This window comes from Callospermophilus lateralis, chromosome 4, assembly GCF_048772815.1.
Source record: "Callospermophilus lateralis isolate mCalLat2 chromosome 4, mCalLat2.hap1, whole genome shotgun sequence".
Lineage (NCBI taxonomy): Eukaryota > Metazoa > Chordata > Mammalia > Rodentia > Sciuridae > Callospermophilus > Callospermophilus lateralis.
The window spans coordinates 123398868-123422575 of NC_135308.1; the positions used below are offsets into that span (position 1 = coordinate 123398868).

Genomic DNA, 23708 nt, shown 5'->3' on the forward strand with positions numbered 1-23708 from the left:
ACTTAGATCTAATGTAGTATTTATTGTTTGTATTTATCTTGCATATTGCTCATCTTTCCTACTAGACTATGAACTCTTTATAGGAGGAATTTCTCTGTGTTAGATTCACCCTGTATCCTCAGGCCAGGCACAGAAAGTTCTCTCCATAAATATTTGCCAAGTGAATGAACAAAACAATTCTGAAGATCTGACCCTGGTGGCTGTGGGCGGGATGGCAGCATCATTGAAAACAACAGGAGAGAGGTTGGTGTAGGCAGGATGTTTTTTGCACCGGAAGGGGCAGAGTTAGAGGGGAAGATGGCATATGTAAAAGAGGTCACCAGGCAGTTGGGAATCAGGGAACAAAAGGACAGATGTGCCAGAGTAATCAGAAGTGGATCCACTGGGTGCTGAGCCCTGGATTCATAAGTAGATATATTAGGCTGTCAGTCTTGCCAAAGAAATTTGATCAGGAATGGTAGTTTATGGTAGATAGTTTAATAGGAAATTTTTAATTTTTTTTCTCACTCCACTTTCAAAACAAAACAAAGCAAAACAAACAACACCCTCACCCCTGCCTCCCTGCAATTTGGCATACTATAAAAAAGGTACTCCATCTCATGGAGGGATTAAATGCTGCTGTTTTATCTATGTGCTGTGACAGGATTAAACAACTTTTTTTCTGGTTTCTAAACATTGGATCCGACTTATTTCTTACTGATTGTTTGTTGTGTAGGAGAAAAAAAGATTAGTTGTTAGAGTTAAAAAAATAATAACAGTCATGTTGAATGCATCTTCATTGAAGACTGTTGTTGAAAGAGATTTAAGGAATAATGATATAGCTTTTTTCCTATGTGCTAGCTTTTGCTAAATATTTCTTGCAAGCTTGGAGGTTTGTTTGCCATGGGGCTGAACGAACAAAAGCCTCTTCCTGTGACTCCAGGCCAGCAGTTCTTCCACTGGAGTGTATACATGATTCAGTGGTGCATTTGTGAAAATGCAGATTCGAGGGTCCCACTTGAGGGAGATTCAGAACTCCTGCCATGGGTAGGCCCAGGAATCTGAACTTTAAACAATTAGCTCATGTGATTCTGGGGCGTACGTTGTTGTGGGACCACACTTGGAGAAAAGGCTTTGTAGATGATTTTAACCCCCCCCCCCCCCCCAATCATTTCACTATTTTTGTGTGCCAGTTATGCTCAGCAATGTATTGTGTGCTTGGAAATAATATAGGTTAGAAATACAGGTGTGCCAAGTTTGAAAGCTGTAAAGAATTATATCTAAGCCAGGTGCAGTGGTGCATGAGTGACTTGGGAGGCTGAGGCAGGAAGATTGCAAGTTAAAGACTCTGGCTCAAAGTAAAACATAAAAAAAAGAGATGAGGATGTAGCTTAGTGGTTAAATCCAATCCTCAGTACGAAAAAAAAAAAAAATCTACAATAGAGAAGCACGCAATTAGAAAATGTGTTCCTACCATAAGCAGAAAATACAGTACAAAGTGCTGTATTAACTGGAAGGGAGATTAAAAACATCATAATGTATTACTTTCCTATTGCAGCTATAATAAAGTATCACAAATTCAGTGGTTTTAATGCAACACAATTGTTTTTTCTTCCTGTTCAGAAATGAATCTGAGAGGCAGATTCCCTTTGGAGGCTCTGGAGGAATATCTAGTTCCTTGTTTTTCCAGCTTCTAAAGCTGCCTTTCTTGCATTTGGTGGCCCCCTTTTTGCTCTTTGCACCTTCATATTTCTTTTTTTTTTTTCTTCTCAGTACTGAGAAGACTCTTTACCACTGAGCCACATCCCTAGTGCTTTTTACTTTTCATTTTGAGACGGGGTCTTGCAAAGTTGCTGAGGCTGGCCTCAAACTTGTGATCCTCTTATTTCAGCAACATGTGTTGCTGGAATAACAGGCATGCGCCACCACACCTGGCTCTTCACGGTTCTCTCTGCTTTGCCACCCTGTTGCCTGTTCAACTCCCCCTACCTCCCTCTTTCGAGGACACTTGTGATCACACTTGATGCCCACCTGGATAATCCAGAATAGTCTTCCCTTCTTGGGATTCTTAAGCTAATCATATGTGCCAAGTCTTTTTTTTGCCATGGAAGGTCATGTTCACAGGTTCCAGCTGGTAGGATGTAGGTATCTTTGGAGACCATTATTCAGTTCATCTCATATATTTAGAAAATGTGATAAAGAAGTGTGAACAAGATGAAGCCTTGCCCTTTCCTTAAACCATGCATAAGAAACTTAAACTCTTCAGTCCACAGTGAACTGGTAAATACCATGCTTAGTAAATAAATGTGGAATGATTTACAAGAAGAGACTGTACAGTGTGCCACAGTGCTAATTTCCTGGCCTGAAGCAAAATGAGACTGCAAGATGTAATCCATCTACTACAGCAGCATTTTGGTGCTGGGGTAGACACAGACCTTCAGAGTTTATTGCTGTTGTATGGAAGCCAGCGACGTGTTGTGAGCCCCTGTTGGGTGCAAGGCACTGTATCAGACACAATAAGGACTGAAAAGGATGGACCTGATGCTCCAAGGACTTCAAGTCCTATAGAGAGCTGAGACATCCCACTTTAAATATAGACAGCCTATTAACCTGCAGCTCAAGGGCCACTGGGCCCAAAAGGAACCCCACAGTGTGTAGAAAACCTGTCTCAGAATTCTCAGCAGGTGTTTTCCTCATGAATCCTTAGTAAAGTTCTGCGAAGGGGGAAGGGGAAAAATACAAGCAGGAACAGGCCACTAAAGCAATTTTATCAGTGACAATATCTAGATTCTCCTAATAGTATTTGAGCTGGAGTAAAATTTAGTCTAAGACTGGTTTTAGACTTCACTAAAGTTATTGAAGTGGTTTTTCTTAAAACATCTACCATATGAATCTGTGCCATGGATTTCAGGGTGAGATTTGCCAGGGCTCTGCTATTTCTTTCTGCAGTGTTTTCTTGTTATCCATGATGGGTTTTGAGATAGTTGTGGTTTTAATATCACCACCAGTCTTATTCTTAGTACTGAGATCTGCCTCCTCATCCATCCCCATTTCTAAATTCTCCTTCTCAGATTGAATTCTTTGATGATGGAGACTGCCTAATAATGGCTGTTCTCACTATGAAAGCTACAAAACAAATTTTTCACTCCATATCCGGTAGCCTCCCCGTCTCAATGTTTCATATTCTGTTGCCTGAATACTTTCCCATTGTCATTTTCAATCTTCTTACTCTGCTTCAGACTCTGAAGTGGCTCTCAGTTTCTCAAAGCAACACATCCAGACTCTTCACTTGAGATGCCAAGGCCCTTCACCAGTTCCTGTCTCCTGGGCCTCCACCACCTGCTTCAGCCAGGCCTCCTTTCAGTTTCTTCTTGATGTTTATTGAGTCCCACAGCTGGGCACTTGTACCCTGTTTTGTGTGTATTTACTTCCCTTTTATTTGGAAGAAAATATTCTTAAGATTTTTAAAATAAACTAATACTCACAGGCTTTTTTTAGTTTCTTGTTTACAACAAACTTTTTTTCTTTGTATCAATATATTTGTCTTCTGTTTAGAGCCCAAAGTACCTGCTCCTTCTCCTGGCCTCCTTGTGTTTTACCGACTTGTAGGAAGAACCATCTAATCAAATTATATTCATCCAAGTGAACTAATTCGGCTTTATTTTCTGAGAAATTAGCTATAACACATCATTATGTTGCAATTATTAAACAAAAGAACTGGTTATTCAGTTAGGGGAAAGAAAAAGTAAACTTCTTGTTATCATAGCAATATTTTAAAGCTGTGAAATAATTACTGTTGTCTTCCAAAGTTTCTAACGTACCCTTGCAGTGTAAAATTTTCTCAGAGAATGACTCTGGCAAGCCAGAAGGTTTATTTAACTTAAAGTGCCAAATTACGAACGTCAAATCAGAGTAAATGTTATTCAAGTCTTTAACAGGTGCAGTGCTGTTGTAAATGGCTTTTCTTTTTTTCCTGGCTGTTTGGTGTAACTATACACTGTTTCTCATAATTATATAGCAACTACCACAATTCATTTTTAACACAACAAATGATTAAAACAGTCTAGAAGAAAGGCTTCAGACAGAGAGATTTAGTTTCACTGACTTTTAAAGCTACTAAATGAGTACAGAAGAGCTTCTTCTCAAGTTCTTCATAAAAAAAGTCAGAATATATTGATAACTCCATACGTATTCCATAGGTATTTTGTGGAAATGGATTTTTTAAAAAATTGTAAGTCATTTTAAATTATTGGGAAACAGTGTCTAAAATTATTTAGCGGAGGATTTCATATGATTTTTGACAATCGTGTATTTCCTTACTTTTTTGTATTATATTTCAATTATATAAGCATCTTTTCCCTTTCCTTGGGAATATTTAATACAATGAAAAGTCGAGTTATGTGTGTGAGAGTCTGAATAACTTATTGCTCATCTTCTCTTCTGTGGTGCTGTCCCTGTTCGTCTTTCCCCCCTCTTTGGAGAGGACTTCTAGGAAGAGCCCATATAAATTAGATCCACGTTGTTATTGTAAATTCCAGGACTTCACTGTTCTGTCTCCCCCAGTGGACTGTAAGCTGCTCAAAAGGAGAGACCTGGTCTCTTCTGCTTGCCTTTGGACACCTATGAACAGTGGCCTGACCTTTAGTAGACACTCATTAAATATTAACTGAATAAATAAATGCCCCATTGATGAAATCTCTTAACAGGCTTTGATGTTCTTATTCTAAATTGCCCAGCAATCAGACACAAAATCAGTTTTAATCTACCTAAAGTTCTCTTCCACATGATTCCCTTCCGAAGAATATTTCATCCTTATAGTGGCACATAATGAGCAGCTGAGCTGCTTCTGCAGCCTAAGTGTACAGAGTCATTTTAGCGCAGCCTCCAGCCAGGTCCACATGTGATCTCAGGATTCTCTCCGACAAGGCCTCCAAGAAGCCAACTCTACTTGTCAGGGCAACTGCCACTTTATTGCCAACCTGTTTTTGTAAGAAAGTGAGAATTAAAGAGATTGAAGATACCTGCCTATAGAATTTTTTTTCCTTTCAATAACTAAAATACTTAAAATCCTTAAAGAGATGAAAAGCATACTGCAAAACATAGACAATCCATGAAACTAGGAAGCCCACTGGTTCTAACAGAAAACCCCCTTTTGTTCTAAGGGAAGGATCCAAAATGTATAGCTCCTCCACTTTTGCTCTGGCTAGGAAGTAGTGCTCCAGGGGCAGGGCTGTAAATCTGTTTTTCCAAAGTCAGTTTCTTCTATTCTATGAACTGATTACTATAGTTATTTCTGTCTAATCAGCACCAAGTTCATGGACAGTTCAGAGGAAAAAAAGAGCAGAGCTTAAGAGGAAAGAATGAAGAAAAGTAGCTGAGAAGTTAGTTTGTATTTTCAAAGGCAATGAAAAATGTAAAGGGGTAAAACTATGTGAAGAAAAACAATCTTTCCATTATTTGCTTGTCAAAATGAGGGAAGACTAGACGGGAACAATTTGGGCAAATTAGTATGACACACCAATCTTGCAGGCATAATACAATAAATAGATGATGATAAATTTTTAGGTAGAAACTTTGAGCTGAAACCTAGAGAAGTTAATTGACTCTTGTGAATTGGAAGATGTAGGTAGTAAGAAATTTGAACCTCAGATCCCTGTGTGACAGTTCCTGGTGTAAATGTCCTTTCAACTGAACTAAATGTCCATAGAGTCTGCTTTATATTGGCTGTAAGAAGAAGCTATGCAGAAGGAGAGATAAAGCCTGGTAAGCAATTTTCATTTTCAGAGCTGGGCTCTTATCATGGAATGTCAGAAAATGCAAATAAGCAGGTGTAATAAAATTGTATTTCATTGCTTTTGAGTGATAACTGTGTTTATGAAGATTTAGTTTCTATGTGATGATTAAGTAGAACTTAGTTACTCTAAAAGAAGAAAACAACTGATTTTTTTTCTCACAGTATAAAGGGAATTATTGTACCAAATTCACTTGATTAACCACACAGAAATTACTCAGTTTATAAAATATTTTGAATATTTTCCCAGTCCATCCACTGGATTTCACTTGTTCCAATGGAGCACTGGATACTGGAATACAGATTAGGTGAATGATTGTTTTCAGGTGACAATGTGTATAACTGGCCTTACTTGGTAACTTAAGGACTTGTTAGGGCCACTTGAACATGTCCATCTATTTCTCTGCCTCCCTGCTGCCATCTCTCCACTCTCAACCATCATCATCTTTCATCTGGATTTCTACAAGTCTAACTTGTTTCCTTTTATTTGTTCACATACCTCCAAATCCATCATCTTCACTGAAGTCCAATGTAATATGCTAAAACCCAATTCTGATCATGTCACTCTGTGACTTAAAATCTTTAACTGACCAGCCTGTGCTCATGGTATTAAATTCATATTTTGCAACTTAGTTTATAGGTACTTCTTTACGGTTTGCAATTCCTCTTTACTTGTCAAATCACACCTATTAATGTACATCTTTTCACTTTTCTAATTTGTGTCTCTGCCTGCAGTCTTAACAAGCAGCCCACCCCGCCCCCATCTCACTTTGCCTGCTGTAGGTGACTGATGTGATCTTTCTAAAATGCAAAACTAATTTAACCACTTCCTGGCTTAATACCCTTCCATGAATTTCCACACTTATGATAAAGCCATTGTATTTAGCAATATCTCTAAGATCACTTACTTATCTGACAAGCGTGTGCTAAGAATTTGTTCCCAATTAGTAGGCTCTCTAATCACCTCACTGACTGTTTTCTTTTGCTGAGAAGAAGCTTTTTAGTTTGAATCCATCCCATTTATTGATTCTTGATATTAATTCTTGTGCTATAGGAGTCTTATTGTGAAAGTTAGAGCCTAATCCCACATGATGGAGATTTGGGCCTACTTTTTCTTCTATTAGATACAGAGTCTCTGGTTTAATTCCTAAGCCCTTGATCCACTTTGAGTTGAGTTTTGTACATGGTGAGAGATAGGGGTTTAATTTTATTTTGTTGCATATGAATTTACAATTTTCCCAGCACCATTTGTTGAAGAGGCTATCTTTTCTCCAATGTACGTTTTTGGTGCCTTTTTTTGTAATACATTCTGTTGTCAGATATAAGATAACTGAACAATCTCTAGGATATATAAAGAATTCAAAAATCTTAACACCCAAAAAACAAATAACTCAATCAATAAATGGGCCAAGGAACTGAACAGAATCTTCTCAGAAGAGGATATACAATCAATCAACAAATATATGAAAAAATGTTCAACATCTCTAGCAATTAGAGAAATTAAAATCAAAACTACTCTAAGATTTCATCTCACTCCAGTCAGAAGGTCAGCTGTTAAGAATACAAACAACAATAAATTTTGGCAAGGATGTGGGGAAAACAAAATGGCACACTCATACATTGCTGGTGGGATTGCAAATTGGTACAGCCAATATGGAAAACAGTATGGAAAATCCTTGGAAAACTGGGAGTAGAACCACCATTTGACCTAGCTGTCCCAAAGAACTATACCCAAAGAACTTAAAAACAGCATACTACAGAGACACAGTCACATCAATGTTTATAGCAGCACAATTCACAGTAGCTAAACTGTGGAACCAAATTAGATGCCCTTCAGTGGATGAATGGATAAAGAAAATGTAGTACATATACACAGTGGAATATTACTAAGCATTAAAAGAGAATAAAATCATGGCATTTGCAGGTAAATGGATGAAGCTGGAGAATATAATGCCAAGTGAAATTAGCCAATCCCCAAAAACCTAAGGCTGAATGTTTTCTCTGACTTAAGGATTCTGATCCATAATATGCTGTAGGTGGGGATGGGAGGATTAAAGAAACTCTAGATAGGGCAAAGGGGAAAAGGGAAGGGAGCGGGCATAGGGGTAGGAAATACGGTGGAATCGATGGTCATCATTACCCTAAGTACATGTAAAAAGACACGAAGGAGGTGACTCTACTTCGTGTACAACCAGAGAAATGAAAAATGTGCTCTATATGTATAATATGAATTGTAATACATTTTGTTGTCATATAATAAATAAAAAAATCACTTACTTAGATCACTTAGGTGCAGGGTCCTAGCATAGGAAGAAAGGCTCCTTAGTGAGATATATAAACAAGTGTCTAAAGAAGATAAAGAATGAGCCATGGGGTTATCTGGGGGAAAAACTCAAAACTCTTGATGAAAAATCTCTCTGGTATATTTGAGGACTGGCAAGGAAGGTAGTGTGTGGGTGAACTGTAACTGATGTGGAGCAGTATGGTAGGAAATGAAGCCAGAGAGCTAACAGGGACTTCATCTGTATAGGGATTTTTGAACCCTTCCAAATACTTGGGATTTGACTCTGAAGGAGGTAGAAACCAGTGGAGGAGGAAAGGCAGAGGAGTGGCATATTTGATGCGCTTTTTAACTGGCAAGTTTTGGTTTCTGTGTAGAGGACAGCCTGAAAGGAGTGAGGGATGGGGCATCAGTAGGAAAGCAGAGCATCATCCAGGCAAGAAATGGAAGAGGCTGGGACCAGGGTGATAACTATGGAGTTGTGGCAAGTGACTGGTAGCCAGTAGGATTTAATAGAGTATGAGGGGAAGAGAGAAAGAAGGATGATGCTGAGATGTTGGGCCTGGAAAGCTGTATGGAAAGATGGAGCTCCATTAACTGAGATGCAAAGGTTTTGGGAGGAGTGCGTGTTGGCTAGGGGAGGGAGAGAGGGGGAGAGGGATCAGAAGTTTGGTTTTAGACATGTTCAATAGGAGCGGCATATTAGATATCCAAGCAGAGATGTTCCCTGGGAGGTTGGAATAATGAGTCTGGAAGTCTGGCTACATCATTGGCATATAAATGATACTTTAAACTGTGAGACTAGATGTTATCATCAAGGGACAGAGTATAGACAGAGAAGTGAAGAGGTATGTAGATTGAAACCTGGGATTCTCCAACATTATTAAAGGATTGAATGATGACATGGAGGGATAACCAGAAAACAGAAGGAGTGGCCAATGAGATAGAAGGAAAATTAAAAGAAACCATGTGAAGAAAATGTTTCAAGGACAATAAATGACCAATTGTGCAAATACTGCTGTTAGGTGAAGAAGGAAGATCATCCGCATGACTGACAGGCACCATGGGGTCATCAGAAATCTTTGTGAGATCAACTCCCCATGGCTCAGGCTGAGTCCAGGCAGTTTTGGTGGAAAAGTGGGAGGAAAGCCTGTTGTAGTAAGTTGAAGAAAGACGGCATTCAGGGGCTACAAACAACAAGCACCCACTTACAGCTATTGCTTCAGGTTGTAAGTGCTGCTTTCATTCTCAAAAGTGTTCAGGGTCAGATGTCAGCCTAACTATGCGAAAAGTCTTTCAAGGATCGTGGCTGGAAACAATAACTAGAATTCTGTGACCAAGAAAGATTTATTTTAAAATAAGGGAAACAACACAGAGTGTTTGTTGATGAGAATGATCCAGTATGAAAGAATAAATTGGTGATGTGGGAAATAAAGGGAGAATTTGGGGAATGAGGCTTTTGAAAAGGGAAGAGGGATCGAATGTGGAGGGCTTAGCTTTGTATATCCTTTGCAAAGGGTGTGAAGGCAGAGTATGCTGTTATAACTCTCAGATTGTACTTTTGTGGTTGATTTATTTGTTTGTTTTCCACATATTGTGAACCTCTTAAGAGCAGTAAGTATAGATATCTTGTTCATTTTGTGGTAGGGATTTTATCGTTCTATTTCTATTCCCTAGTACAATGCCTGGAACACAGCAGGCATGCAATAAATGTTTGAATGAATGAATGAAGACACTCTGCTAAGCATGCATATGTTTTGTCTTTTCACTCAAATTGGATTATTTCTATCAAATCTTGACAGCCAGATTGATTTAATCATGTTTCTCTTGTCTGGGCCTACTGAATGCTCCACTACTTGGTAGAGTTGATTGATAGGAATGACTGTGCTTCTACCAAAATCAATGATGCCTCCTAAGAGTAAAATCAGTGACCCTTGCTGCATCATTTTGAAGTTATCCTGGCAATGGTTCATGAATTTACTACTTATGTCACCTTGAACTTTCTGAAAACTCTTTATTTTTCCTCCGTCTCTGTTCACCATTTGTATTTTGCCAATCACAGAGCATATAACATTACCATTTTTTTCTAACTTACCTAGTACACGAGAAGCTTTTTGAAACCTCCTTTTGTTAGAGAACATGTCTTTTTCATTGCTAAATTAAAAAAAAAAATTAGCCCTGGTCCTGCTGCAAAACAGGTGCAAATTAAATATTTGTTGAATGAATGAATGAATGCCCAGATGAATGATTACTGTCCCTGGAGAATGTTTTCTGTGCACAGACTAGATCTTCTTTCCAGAATGGTGTCCCTATACACTGGCAACCATTGCTTTGCACTCAGCAGATCAGACCTGGCACCTTCTTCAAAGGACTATTGTTGGATCATAGGATCTGCACCACCTAGATGTGCTGAGAATCAGGAGCACCGGGGATTTTATGTCCTCATTTTGGTAATGGAAGTGTGGAAGTCTAGATCTCTAACCTCAAGCCTGTACAAACTCAGCAGTGCCATTTAGGCTCTAGAACTCCCTGTAGCTCAGGCTGAGTCCAGGACTTTGCCTGAATTGCACCCTTGATTGACTTATTTTTCTTTATCATGGTTCCCTGATTCCCTTTTAGGTTTTCTCTGAGGGTGCTTTCTTATTGTATTGCTTGTACCCTCAATCCTTTTCTTAAGGGTTCCTCCTTGGGAACTTCACTTAAGACATGGAATGTTTGTAAACAATGTCAGGGGCAGAGAATCCTAACAGTGCCTCTTTGAGTGTCAAGTTCTATTTTAGATGTTCTTTCTTGATAGTTTCTGATTTTATACTACTGCCAGCCAAAGATATTGATGCTGCAAACTAAATTTAGTATTTGATTTAGTTTTTGGAAGAGAAGTTGTTTTGCAATTTTGGTCAATTAATTATAATTGAATTTGGTAAATACTTTGTTGAGTTACAGATCTTTCTAACATAATGTGAGAATGTATCTTCCTCTCCTCTCCTCTCCTTGATTTGACATATCTGTATTTTCTCTTCTTAGGCATGGGTAAGAAAGAGTTAATTGTATAATTAACTTTTATGTTATGATTGAGTATGATTTTCTTTTTTTCCTCTATTGAATATAAATATTCATTTTGGTATACTGAGTAAACCATTTATTTTTCTGGCGATATGAAAGGGACACAAACTCCCTTATCTGTAAAATGGGATTGGAACTAATGTGTTTTAGAACTGAAAAGCACTTTAGCAACCAGCTGGTGGCCAACACCTTCATTTTATAAATGAAAATGTTGGAGACCCAAAGAGGTTAAGTGATTTGTTTAATATCACCCAGCTTGGCTAGTGGCAGAGCAGGACTAAAATCCAACTCCCAGGCTGCTGTGCTCTCTACTGCTTCCACAAAATACATATTTCTTATTCACAGAATTGATATGAGGATTAGGGACCACATCTGTGAAAAATAGATTTAGCCTTTGGAAAGAAAGATGCTGGATAGCTTTATGAAAGCTTTATGAAAACTAATCTCATTTTAACCTTTTCTATACAATTGTTAGTTTTGTTCAGTTTTATGTTTCTCGCTTTAGGCTTTTTTTTTGGGCCAAGGACTAGATAATTTATGGTGTTTGCTTTAAAAATCAATATTAGTATCCGAATTGTGTACATGAATTACTTTAGCTGAGTTTTGAAGCTAAGAGCCGTTGTGAACGGCCTTCCAGAATGATGACTGCTTAGGTACACGAGTTTTCTATCCTTGCTTTGCATATTGGAAATAAGGACAATTGATTAAAAATAAAAGGCAGCTCAAGTTATATATATGTATTTCCCAGTCTGGTAATACTTCCAAAGCTTGATACAACATATCTTTAATAAACCATGAATTTTCTCTTCTGCTTCTTTCAGCATAGCCAGGGACCCATTATACTAATCCACCATACCTTCATATCTCTAGCAAGCATATGTAAGCGATAACTTTGAATATTTATTTGATGCAAGGTGTGTAAATCTTCCTTATGTCATCTTGTAAACTTGAGAAAATTGTGACTTGTTCGACTTGGTTACTTCGATTGTTTCAGTTTGGTTCTTTCAGGCACAGCAAGCTTTGATATATGAACCAGAATACTGTTTAATTTTTTTTTCTTTTTTTCCCCCATGTTTTTTGATGCATCATCTCTGTACATAATGGTGGGATTTTTTGTTACATTTTTGCACATGCATACAATATACCAATAGATTTAGGCCAATATCATTCCCCAGGGTTTTCCCTTTCCCTCCTTTCCCCTGTCGTCTTGTCCATTTTCTCTACTGTTTAATTTTTGTAGTATCTAAAGTGATTTGTGTAGATTCATATTTTCAGGGAAGATATAATTCGAGTACCAAAAGACTAAAGTCACCTTTATATATATTTCTAATTAGGTACGATTGTATGCAAGACCTGATGCGATCAGAAGAGGATCCGGGGACTATGCTCTCCATATTACAAAGAGACTAATAGAATTTTACGAAGACTACTTTAAAGTGCCCTATTCCTTGCCAAAACTAGGTAAGAATTTTCTTGGTTATTTTATGGTACAGGCTCCTTGAAGATAGAATTTCTTTAAGGACATCCAGGAGCATGAAAATTCAGAGGTTTATATTTTTAGAGACGATAAGCATAAAAAATAATTTCTTTGGAAGAGGTAGAATAAGATTTTATGTTTCTGGAGTATTGCCAGTAAGTGCTCGTGGGAACTAAGAAAGGCATTATGTTAAATTTAGGATTCCAAAAGGTGATTTGTTGAGTATGCCCTGTGGAGGGGTGCTTGCCAACATCACATTTAATCACCACAACTACCATGTAGGTAGGTAGGGCCAGAACATTGTCCATATAAGGGAATTGGGACCCAGGAGTGTTTCCATTCATCGAGAGAACTAGTGAGTTAAGGAGCTGGGATTTCAGACTAGGTCTTGATTACTCCCAGAACTATTCAATATTTTACATGAAGAAGGAACTCAGGGGCAGTATGTCCTGCCAAATTCTCGGTCATCAGATCTTAATTAGTTATCCTTTAGATTGTTTTTGTTTGTTCGTACTTCTGGCACACAGTTACAGTAAATAGAATAAAAAGAAAAGAAAAACTTGGTAGTAATGGGAATCGTGTTCTCTGCAAACTTACTTGCATTTCTTCCTTTTACAAAGGAAATGTGTTCAATATTTGTTGGTCAAATGAATAAATGAATTAAGTTGTTACCCTAATTCAAATGGTGTGTTTTTGCCAAGGAGTGAGCCCTGATATTAGAAAGGGTATGTATATGTATTAGAAGTATTGAAGTTACTTTTTGTTCTCAGAAAACCTGATTTGGGATATTGCATCAAACAGTCCTTTGTCCCCACCCCTCCATCCTTTTTCTTCCCAAGAGCACTTTTGATCAGGATCCACATAAAAGGTATTTCTCATTGTAAAGAATAAAGTGTTTACTTGATCAAAAGTGTTAGTTTGAACCACAGGTTCTCTTCCCTGGAGAACTGGGCCTGTTTCATTAAGTACCTGCCTGCTGGGTAGCTTTATTGGTCTTACAATGAGTAGTTAGCTCAGAAAGCAGATAGAATGGTTGATATTGTTATCTATGGGTATGGCATACAATTTTAATGAGTTGTATTACAAAATTCTAAGGTCTTTTTTGAAATTCCAGCTCCTAGAATCAATAGGTACATTTTTAAAAAAATTTCAAATAGGATCTGTATTTTGTTTTGTTCTATTTTCTTTTCCTATTTTCCTTTTTACATCTTCCTCCCTATTAGTATCTTTTACACTGGAACCTCCCTGGTAGTCACCCAAGGCAGAAAGGAATACCTGACCTCATTTGCATGGGAGGTGACACTGTTATCTACTCCAGGTAAAACTGGCTGGGAACTGCTCAGCTTGACCCTAATGTAAAATTCACGAGCGCTTATGTTGCAAGTTCAGCAAGAGAAATAAAATGTGGATCTTTCTCTGTCTCCTTCAGACCAGTAATTAGCAGAAGAACTCAATTTATAACTTCGGGGGGTTCCATGTAACTGTCAGCTTGCAGCAGGAAGCATTTCTGTTCCTTTGCTTCACTCACAGCTGTGCCATGCAGCCTTTCATCTGTAGAAAAGAGCTTTGTTCACCCTTATTGTTACGTGTTAAGCTACCTTATGGTGTATATAATTGAATGATTTGACTTACTCCCAGCATACGGCTTTATCTATCCAGGGGAGTTACCAAAGCCCATGGTGCTTTGTAAAATTTAAAGTTCCACTTATTTTATATTTCTATAGATGTTTAGATCCATATATTAATGGACTCATAAGTGTGCCTTCTAAATACCTCCTATGTAAGATTCTGTAAGCACAGAAACATTTTGAGAAATCCTTATTTTCCATTGTACATTATGATTCTATTCTAAGTGAATTCGATGGAAACCTACTCAAGTCTTTGTTTAACGACACCCATAGATGTGTCCTAAATATTACCTGAGGCTGCATTGACCCTTCTCCCCTTCTTGCCTTCCCTCATTTATTCTGTAAACATTTAGTAAGTGCCTGCCACAGTCTATTTTCCATGCCATGCAGACACAACAATTAATAAGGTAGTAGATTTCTCCTTCCTGGAGCTTCCATTCTATCAGGTAGAGACAGACACTGAAGCAATAGTAGTATGTAAGGAAGGTGGAGATAAGAACCACTAAAAATAAAGTCACAACGGAAGATGAGGAAGTGTGTTGCATAGTTGGTGCAGGGAAGGTGCTGAGTGTTTCACATGGGCAATCATAGAGGGCTTCATTGCAAAGTTTTTTGAATGAACAACTCCAGGCAATGAAGTAGAAAATCCTGTGGAAATAATGGGACAAGGACTATAGACAGAGGGAACCAAGTGCCTAGACTCTGAGATGAGAGCTTTCCTGGGGTATCTGAGGGACACAAAAGACAAGTGGGACTGTAGCAGAGTGAGTCAGAGTGAGAAGTCCATGCTGAGGTCCAGGAATAATGGCCAGGTGGCAGATTAGGCAGAGCCAGCAGGCAGTGGAAGCATAGTGGCTTTTTCTCTTTTTATTTCATTCAGTTTTTTTCTGTTTTGAGCAGATGCATTGTATAATCTGGTTTATGTTGTGAAAGGCCATTCTTATAGCTGGGTTGAGAACATACTGCAAGGCAATGGTTCTCAGTGGTATGGCAATTTTGTCCCTCAGGAGCCATGTCTGGAGCCATTTTTGTTTGAAACAGCCTGGGTGTGGGGAGGGTTAGGTGTATATTACTAATATTTGGTGGGTAGAAGCCAGGGATATTGCTAACCATCATAAAATTCACAGGATGCACAGGATAGCCTTTTAGAACAGGAGTTATCTAGCCCAAACTGTCAATAGTGCTAAGATGGAGAGACCCTGATATAAACTGGGGAGGGATGGAAATTAGTTAATAGACCAAAATTCAGGGGGATGCTGATTGCTGCTTGGACTAGGATGCTAACAGTGAGGTTGTCAGAAGGGATTAGATTCTGGATATATATTAGAAGTAGAAACAATAGAATTTACTGATGAATAAGATGTTGGATGTAAGAGAAAGAGGGACATCCAAGGTGACTTTGAGGTTTTTGATCTGAGAGCTAGAAGGATGCTATTGCCATTTGCTGAGACAGAAAGATTATGGAAGGGGATAATTTTTGAGACTGTCAAGCCTATTAAACATTTAGGTGGCACCTTGATGTTTGTATGAAATTCAGGTGAACAATTGAATTTATAAATATGGAGTTTGGATGAGTAATCTGGCTAGAGATATATATTTGCCAGCATATTATGGTATACAAAGCTGTAATACTGGATGGGATTGCAAGACTGCAAGAGATTAAAAGAGAATATAAGCAAAGAGGTTCTGATCCAGTGTTTTCAAGTTAGAGAGACACTAGGGAAACCAGGCAATTGTGATATGCTGGGCATATAGGGAAGAAAGCATTAAAAATAACAATAAAGAAGTTGTGGTAGTCCAGTTAGATTAGGACTGAGAATTGACCTTCACTGAAGTTAGTGGGAGAGTAAATGCTGATGCTTGTTGTTAGGATGATAATTTATTCTCCTTGTTACATAAAAAATATTTCTGTAACAAAAGCAACCAGTGTACAATGTCTGGGGATTTGTTTTCAAATCTCTAAATTAGGTAATTAAAACTTTTGTATGAGGTTTTCAGAGATTTTCTGTTTCTTGATGTTGAATTGTATGAGAGGCACAGTCTACTTGATACAGTACAGCCAGCCTTTCCATATCTGTGTGCTTTATTTTCATGAGAACTCTCAGAGGCATGGAGTGCTACTTTACAAGAAGGTTGTTATAGACACATACAGAATTAAGTTAACTTTCTTCTTATTCTCCAAACATATTGACAACAACAATAACTATGTTTGTGTTTATGGAATGTGAGTTACTCTTAAAGGGCTTCGTACATTCTAATCCATTTAGTCTGTCACAACTTTCTGAAGGAATACCTGTTATTTTCTAATTTTCCAGACGAGAAAATTTTAGGGATTCAGTGACTAGGTAATGTGGGCCGATCACACAGCAGGAATTAGTGGGTCTGAAATTCAAACCCATACTGTCTGATTCCAGGATCTTTTGATTCTACTGAAACAGATTCCACAAATTTTGAGAATCCAGAAATTGTATGTAGATCACCTTAATATGGATAATCTGTTGTTAGAAGAATAATGTAAGAGTTATTTCTGTTAATTTCTTACTGGTGTTTTAAAAAATTAATACACAGTGTGCTCAGTGTCAGAGCACTTGTCTAGCATGTGTGAGGCCCTGGATTTGACCCTTAGCACCACGTTAATTAAACAAACAAACAAATAAATAAAATAAAGGCATTCTGTCTATCTACAACTACAAAAATAATTTTAAAAAGTAAAACCCAGTCTTTGCAGAAAATTCAGAAAGTTAAAAAGATACGAAGAAGCACATCTTATAATTTGTAATTTCATGAACCTGAAGACGTATTTAAGTGTTGCAAATGTGTTTTCATCATAGATGCTTTATAAGTTAATTAGGTGGCAGATAGAATGACTGATAAAATATTTTGTTACTCTATTTAGATTTCAATTAATTATGGCAAATAGTTTTCAGTTTCCTTTTGCTGCTACTCTGTAATTTGTAAATCAATGTTTTGTAAAGGAGTTTGCTTGATTGCTGCTTTTCAAGACACTGTGCTTTTATGGTGCTTTTATGAAGAATTCATTACTTACCTGGCACAGAGCTGGGATTGTAGAGGGAGAACAGGTGTTTTGTAACAAGAATTTCTGCCCTCAAGGAGATTGTGCTTTTGTTGAGGAGAGAATACGATATTTATAGGAATGAATGGATTAGACTTACACAGTATAGAATGTAATCAAGCACTATAGTTTTATAGGGTAAATATTTAATGCCATGTTAAATTAAGAGTGTGGGATCATTATACAATGCTGTAGGCACAAAATGTACTTAAAGCAAAGTCTTATCTTTACCTGAGTCTTGGCAAAAGAGACAGGGATTTAATTGGAGGTGAAGAAAGGGGAGAAGGGACATTTTGAGAACTGTGTACAGAGAAAGCCCATGTATACTTTGGGCTGTCTGTATCACATGGAAGGGTCAACGTTTTTGTGTCAAGGAATTGATAAACTATAGGATAAATTGTTTTATTAGAATTTAAGAATAAGAGACTTGCTTGAATGATTGATTTTTCTTTGGCCATAATCTAGATTTTTATTGTAGGATTGATGATGGTGATGATGATAAGTTACTCTTTGCAAATAGTAAGGGTTCTTATCAAACATTTATGTCTGAATATACTACATATAAATATATTTAAAATATGTTAGTGATACTTTCCTAAGTTTTTATGAAATATTTGTATTGCCTGCTAAACATTTTATCTTCTATTGTTATTTGTTTTAAATTAGCATTATTATTTTAATTACTATTGATATATTTATTGTTTTTAACTTGAGGTGACAAGTATATAATACTATTTCACATTAATTGTACTTCTCATAGTTGGGTTTTTTGAGACTTCTCTTAATGTTTTCTAAGGTATGAGTTTTTTGCCTTGCCTTTTATTTAGTAAATACTGAATGCCAGGTAAATGTTTTATCAGTGGTCTCAAATGACATTGCATTTTATGTAGTTTGATCTAATCTGTATAATGCGAATTCACTCCCCAGGTGCTTCCTTTAACCCGAACTCCTGAAAATATCTAATATTACATTGGAGCTTTTCAATTTGTTAGTTTTTGTGGAAACTAAAGTAAGGATCTCTCTGGGTCTGTGTTACTAGTACCTTCTTCAGGAATAAGACACAGCAGCACTTTCCCTTGGAATAAATTTCTTCAAATGACTATCTTTCCTCCTCTCTTTCGAATTCAATAAATATAGTCTCTCCTTATTTGATGAAGATATTTATTCTTTTAAATTTTTATTTATTTTTTTGCCCCGGAAATGAAACCCAGGGGCGCTTAACCACTGAGCCACATCCTCAGCCCTTTTTATGTTTTATTTTGTGACAGGATCTCTTTAAGTTGCTTAGGGCTTCACTCAGTTCCTGAGGGTGGCCTTGAACTTGTGATCTTCTTGCCTAAGCTTCCAAGATGTTGGGATTACAAGCATGTATCACCATGCACAGCAGATAATTTATTTTTGAAAAGTCCTTCATCTGGTTATTTTATTATAAACCAAAAGAATAGTTATCATTTCTTTCAATGTAAAATATTTTTATGTATCCCTAACCCCACTGTGGCAAATATTTATGCTAAAAAACACCAAATATAATAAAATAGACATAGTTATTTCAATATTTACAATTATTTTTAACACAATTTAACAAGGCATTTTATTCCTTCATTAATTAGTCCATAATATGGCCATTTAGCTGTTCTTGTTAAGCTATTTTGTAGCCATTACATGCTGTATACTTCCAAGACAACACTAGCCAACAAAACATATATAAGATACCCAATGTTTATGATATTTAACCACTAATGCAAAAAAGAAAGAAACAGAACATTAACAACAATAGAAATCAATGAAAACAATGCATGTTAGTAGGAAAGATACATGAGATTATTACGACTATATACAAGCAGACCACAAGTCTACCAAGTAGAGAATTTAACGCAACAAAAACCAACTGTAAGACCAAATTAACTAATTAATTCAGCTAGCATTTATTGAGTAGTTACTATGTAACATTGTATTCAGCAATGATAATAAGTGATCTCTTTCATGAGATGCTTGAAAACTAGTCCAAGAGAAGTTTTGAAAATTGTTTTGCTAGCTTGAATATATTGCTAATATTTAATGTGCTTACTGCCCTCCTCCCCACTTCTGAGTTTCAGACCTGAACAACTTTGGACTCACTCATGAGCATTTTTCACAAATTCAACCAAGGTGTTAACTTGATCAGGGCATGTTTATAAAGAGGCCTCCGTGCTATTGTTTTATATATTCTGACAGATATATTTGGCTTTTAAGTTAAAAATAAGTATTTCCCGTATTTTCATATTTAGTCTGCATAAGCTTTGGGCTTTATGCCCTGCTTTCTGTCCTGTAACTGTGGATGGATTGGTGTTGCTGTCATAACAGACAGCTCTTCCTTTGGTGATCCATCCCCTCACACCTGCTTGATGACATCATTGCAGAAGTTCTCTGCTTTCTCTCCCAAATCTTCAATTTTCCCTCTTTATTGGTTCTTTTCCTATCCACATTAGAAATATGATGCTATTTCTCTCACTGGACCACACACATGTATACTCACTCGAGCTACCAAGCCATTTCTCTCCTTCCTTTTACAGCTAAACTGCTTTAAAGGATGGTCTATGTGCACCGACTCCCATTTCTCTCATTCCCTTGTGTCTTGCATGTACTGTGCATCAGGCGTTTGTCCTCAACACTATCCTGAAGCTTCCCGAGTTTAATAACTCTTCTGCACTCCTAAACCCAATGGTCAGTTCTCAGTCTTCATCTTGAGCTGTCAGCAGTGTCTGACAGAATTGTTCTTCCCAGCTCCTTGAACACAGTTTTTTGTTTGTCTTTCAGGACAACACATTTTTCTTTATGTTTTTCTCCCTCCTACTCACTGGCCTGTCCTGCTTAGGCCTTTTATTTATTTATTTTTTTCTTCTAACTTCTCTAGCTGCAACATACTCGGGTACTGCAGGACTCGGGTTTTGAGTCTCTTCTCTTTTTACTTACATTGATGGTGACCTCCTTTGGTGACCTCATCCAGCTTCTGTGGCTGATGCTGGGATTTCTAAATGTACACCTCAGACTTGGTTCTCTGTCCTCAACTCCATAATTTTACATTCCACTGACATCTGCATCTGAATGACGTGGGAAGAAAATACCCAACAAATTGCTGGTTTCCCACCGCTTTTTTTTTTCTGCTAATTTATCAACACTTTTAAATTTCTTTCATATAAACAAGGATATTTTCATGTATATCTCCAGTAAAATCATGAAAACAGGACACTTGATATTACCAATTTATAGCCTATATGAAAATATTATCAGTTATCCTAATTACACCCTTTATAGTTGTAGCTCCCCCTGGTTCAGGGTCCAATCCGGGGTCACACATCCCTTTTGACTTCTATAACTGTTTAGTCTCTTGTTCAGCAAGCGCTTCTTGCCTACTTTTCTTTCATAGTCTCATAGTTATTACAGAAAGTACTTGAATTGAATTTGGGTTTGTCTGAGGAATCCTCGTCATGAGACGCGGGTTATGCATTTTAGCAGGAAGACCACTACTCTTACACAATCAAGAAGACTTCGGTGACCCAAAAGGTTTGGGGATTTCTCCCCACCTGTAAGCAAGCAAGCAATTCTGGAGTGTTCTCTAATTCAAATATAACATTATCTATCTGGAGTCAGTGTCAGATTCCACAGATGAGGGGCTCAGACCTGACAATTGCAGCCTCCCTTCAGATATTACGCAAAAGACCTAGGTTGTTTTTCCTGTACTTCTGTGACAGGAGTTCCCATAAAGCTCTTCTCCAGTTTGATTACTTTGCTTGAGTGGCTCCCAGAACTCAGAGAAACAATTAAGTTAACATTTATCAGTTTATTATAAAGCACATTACAAACGATGTATTGGGGGTATATGGGGTAAAGGGTACAGAGGATCCTTGCCTTCTCTTGGTACACTATCTTCCAGGAACCTCTATGTGTTCAGCTATCCTGAAATCCCTGAACCCTGTCCCTTTGGAATTTTATGAAGATTTTATTGAATACACATAACTGAATCATGGATCCATAAAGAAGTGCGATTGGACAAAAAGGGCCTATTCCAAAGCTGATAGACTGGGAGAGGAATCTAATAAGGAATGACTGTCTAGATTCCTTTTGGCTTCTCTGTGTAGCATTCCTTTCTTTGTGGTATGGTCCTGGGCCCCTTCTTTAGAGAGTTCTTATGATATCAGACAAGTAGGTCAGATAATTTTTTATGGTTAATTCCAAGGCAGAAAAGTGGGATAAGATTAGATTTTCTATGACTTGCCTTGGGAAAGAGAAATCCTAGTTTCCATGAACTGTCATGGAGAGGAATTTTGGAGTCAGGAGTCATAACAACAACCCAAATATGTACATCATAGTCTTGCTGATGTTTAGTAAGTATATCAAATTAACATTCTCAAATCTGAAGTCTAGGTTGAGCCACTATCTTGCTCTTTTCCTCTTCCTCATCTCAGTAAAGGGCAACTTCATCCCTTTAAAAATCATTTAGATAAAAAAAACTATGGACTATACATGCAAACTATCAATGAATTCCTGTGGCTCCACATTCTACATATATTCAGAAAGGGATCACTTCTCATCATTTCCATAGTTACTTCTTTCTTTCCAGCTATGAAGGAACTTGAGTCAAGCCAGAATGAAATTTGACGTTAAAGTGGTATGAAAACATAAGATCTTGGAATTAGCAGATACTACCTGACTTATGATGGTTCAATTTCTAATATTTTACTTCCCGATGGTGTGAAAGCTATATGTACCCAGTAGCAACCATATTTGGAATTAGAACTTTACCTGCTCTAGCAATACTCAGTATGATGTTTTCTTGAACAGTAGCAGTGAGGTGTGGCTCCCAGCCAATCATGTGATTTTGAGGGCAAACAACCAGTAGTCTACAGTGTACTGTGTTGCTACGCTATGATGTTCTGTAGGTTAGGTGTCCTAAGTACATTTTCAACTTATAATAGGCTTTTGGAGGGCTGGGGCTAAGGATCAGTGGCAGAGCACTGGCCTAGCATGTGTGAGGCACTGGGTTCAATTCTTAGCACCACATAAAAATGAAACAAAATAAAGGCATGCTGTCCATCTACAACTATAAATTTTTTTTAAAAATAGGCTTTTGGGGATATACCCCATTGTAAATCAAAGAGCATTGTACAGAGTTCTTGCAATGGATGTTGGGTTTAAACTGGTAATGTTGCTCACCAACTCAGAATTCCCATGGCTTCCCATTACTCATGGAATGGAATCCAGAGTTCTTCCCATGGCTTGGAAGAGGCTTTGTGATCTAACCTCATCTCCTCCCCTACATACTCTCTGTTTCAGCTGCTCTGTCCTCCTTGAGTGTAAGGCAGGAAACATGCTCCAACCCTGGGCCTTCCTACTTGTTCTTCCCTCAGGATAGAGCACTTTCCCTTTAGTTTTATGCATAGCTGAAGTTCTACCTCCTGCAGGGAGGTCTGCCCTGACCCCCACTTAAACTGTTGCCAAGGTGATCATTCCCTGATTCATTTTTTCCCATAGTACTTTTATTATCTTACCTACTATGTATTTATGTATTATTTATTGTCATTAATACCTGCATTCAGCCTCTTCCCCTATCTTGTGAGCTTTCTGAGAACTCACGTTTTTGTATGTTCAGTGCTCCAATTCCCCAAGTAAGCACTTGATAAATGCTTGTGAATGAATGAATGACTAATCCTCAACTCCTTCCTGTTTTAGCCAATGTCACCACATAGGAGAGGAAGAAAGAAAAGACAAAGCTTTGCTTGCTGTGTAAATGAAATAAAACATGATTTTTTTTTTAACAGAAAGAACAAATAATAGTGATAAGCCTTATAAACTGCCAGGAAATCTCCTTTTGGATAAATACAAATGAAAGGGTTTTAAAGATGACTTAGTTATGGGCCACTTTCTCATTAAAGATCCACATAAGGGAGGTGATGGTGAAAAATATGTGAGCTGGTTCCTGGAAGAAGTAATAAGGTTTTGGTTTATTATGATGGAATTCTAATGGCAAGGCTATTAGGAAGTTACTCTCTGTACCTGGGAGGTTTTTGCAATCTGAAAATAGAATAAGTATCTGTCTATTAGTTCTACTCCCATTGTTATTCTTTGAAATAAGAACAACATTTTTTTTTCATGTATTTGACAGACATTTGTTGAAAACTTGTTAGATACTAGATACTATTCTAGGTACTAGAAAATAAGCAGTTAATGGAAAAGACAGCAATCCTCTCATTTGGCTTAAATTTAATGGGAGAGGCATATAGATATTCACACAGAATTATAGTTATAATTAGAAAGTGATAACTGCTGTGCATAAAGTAAAACAGAGAAGAAAGTGTTGTAAATGTTGGTAGAGGGGAGGGGTTTGCAGTTTTGATAGAACAGTCAAGAGATGCCTGGCTGAAATGGTGGCATTTGAG

At 37.5% G+C, this 23708-nt stretch overlaps 1 protein-coding gene across 1 annotated transcript in view; it reads left to right on the plus strand.

The window, feature by feature from the left end:
* Trhde (thyrotropin releasing hormone degrading enzyme) overlaps positions 1–23708 on the plus strand; it is a 382015-nt gene that overhangs the window by 92933 nt on the left and 265374 nt on the right. Inside the window, exon 3 of the mRNA XM_076853121.1 lies at positions 12449–12575. Coding sequence (XP_076709236.1) covers positions 12449–12575 — 127 coding nt within the window. The remainder of the gene's footprint in view (positions 1–12448; positions 12576–23708) is intronic.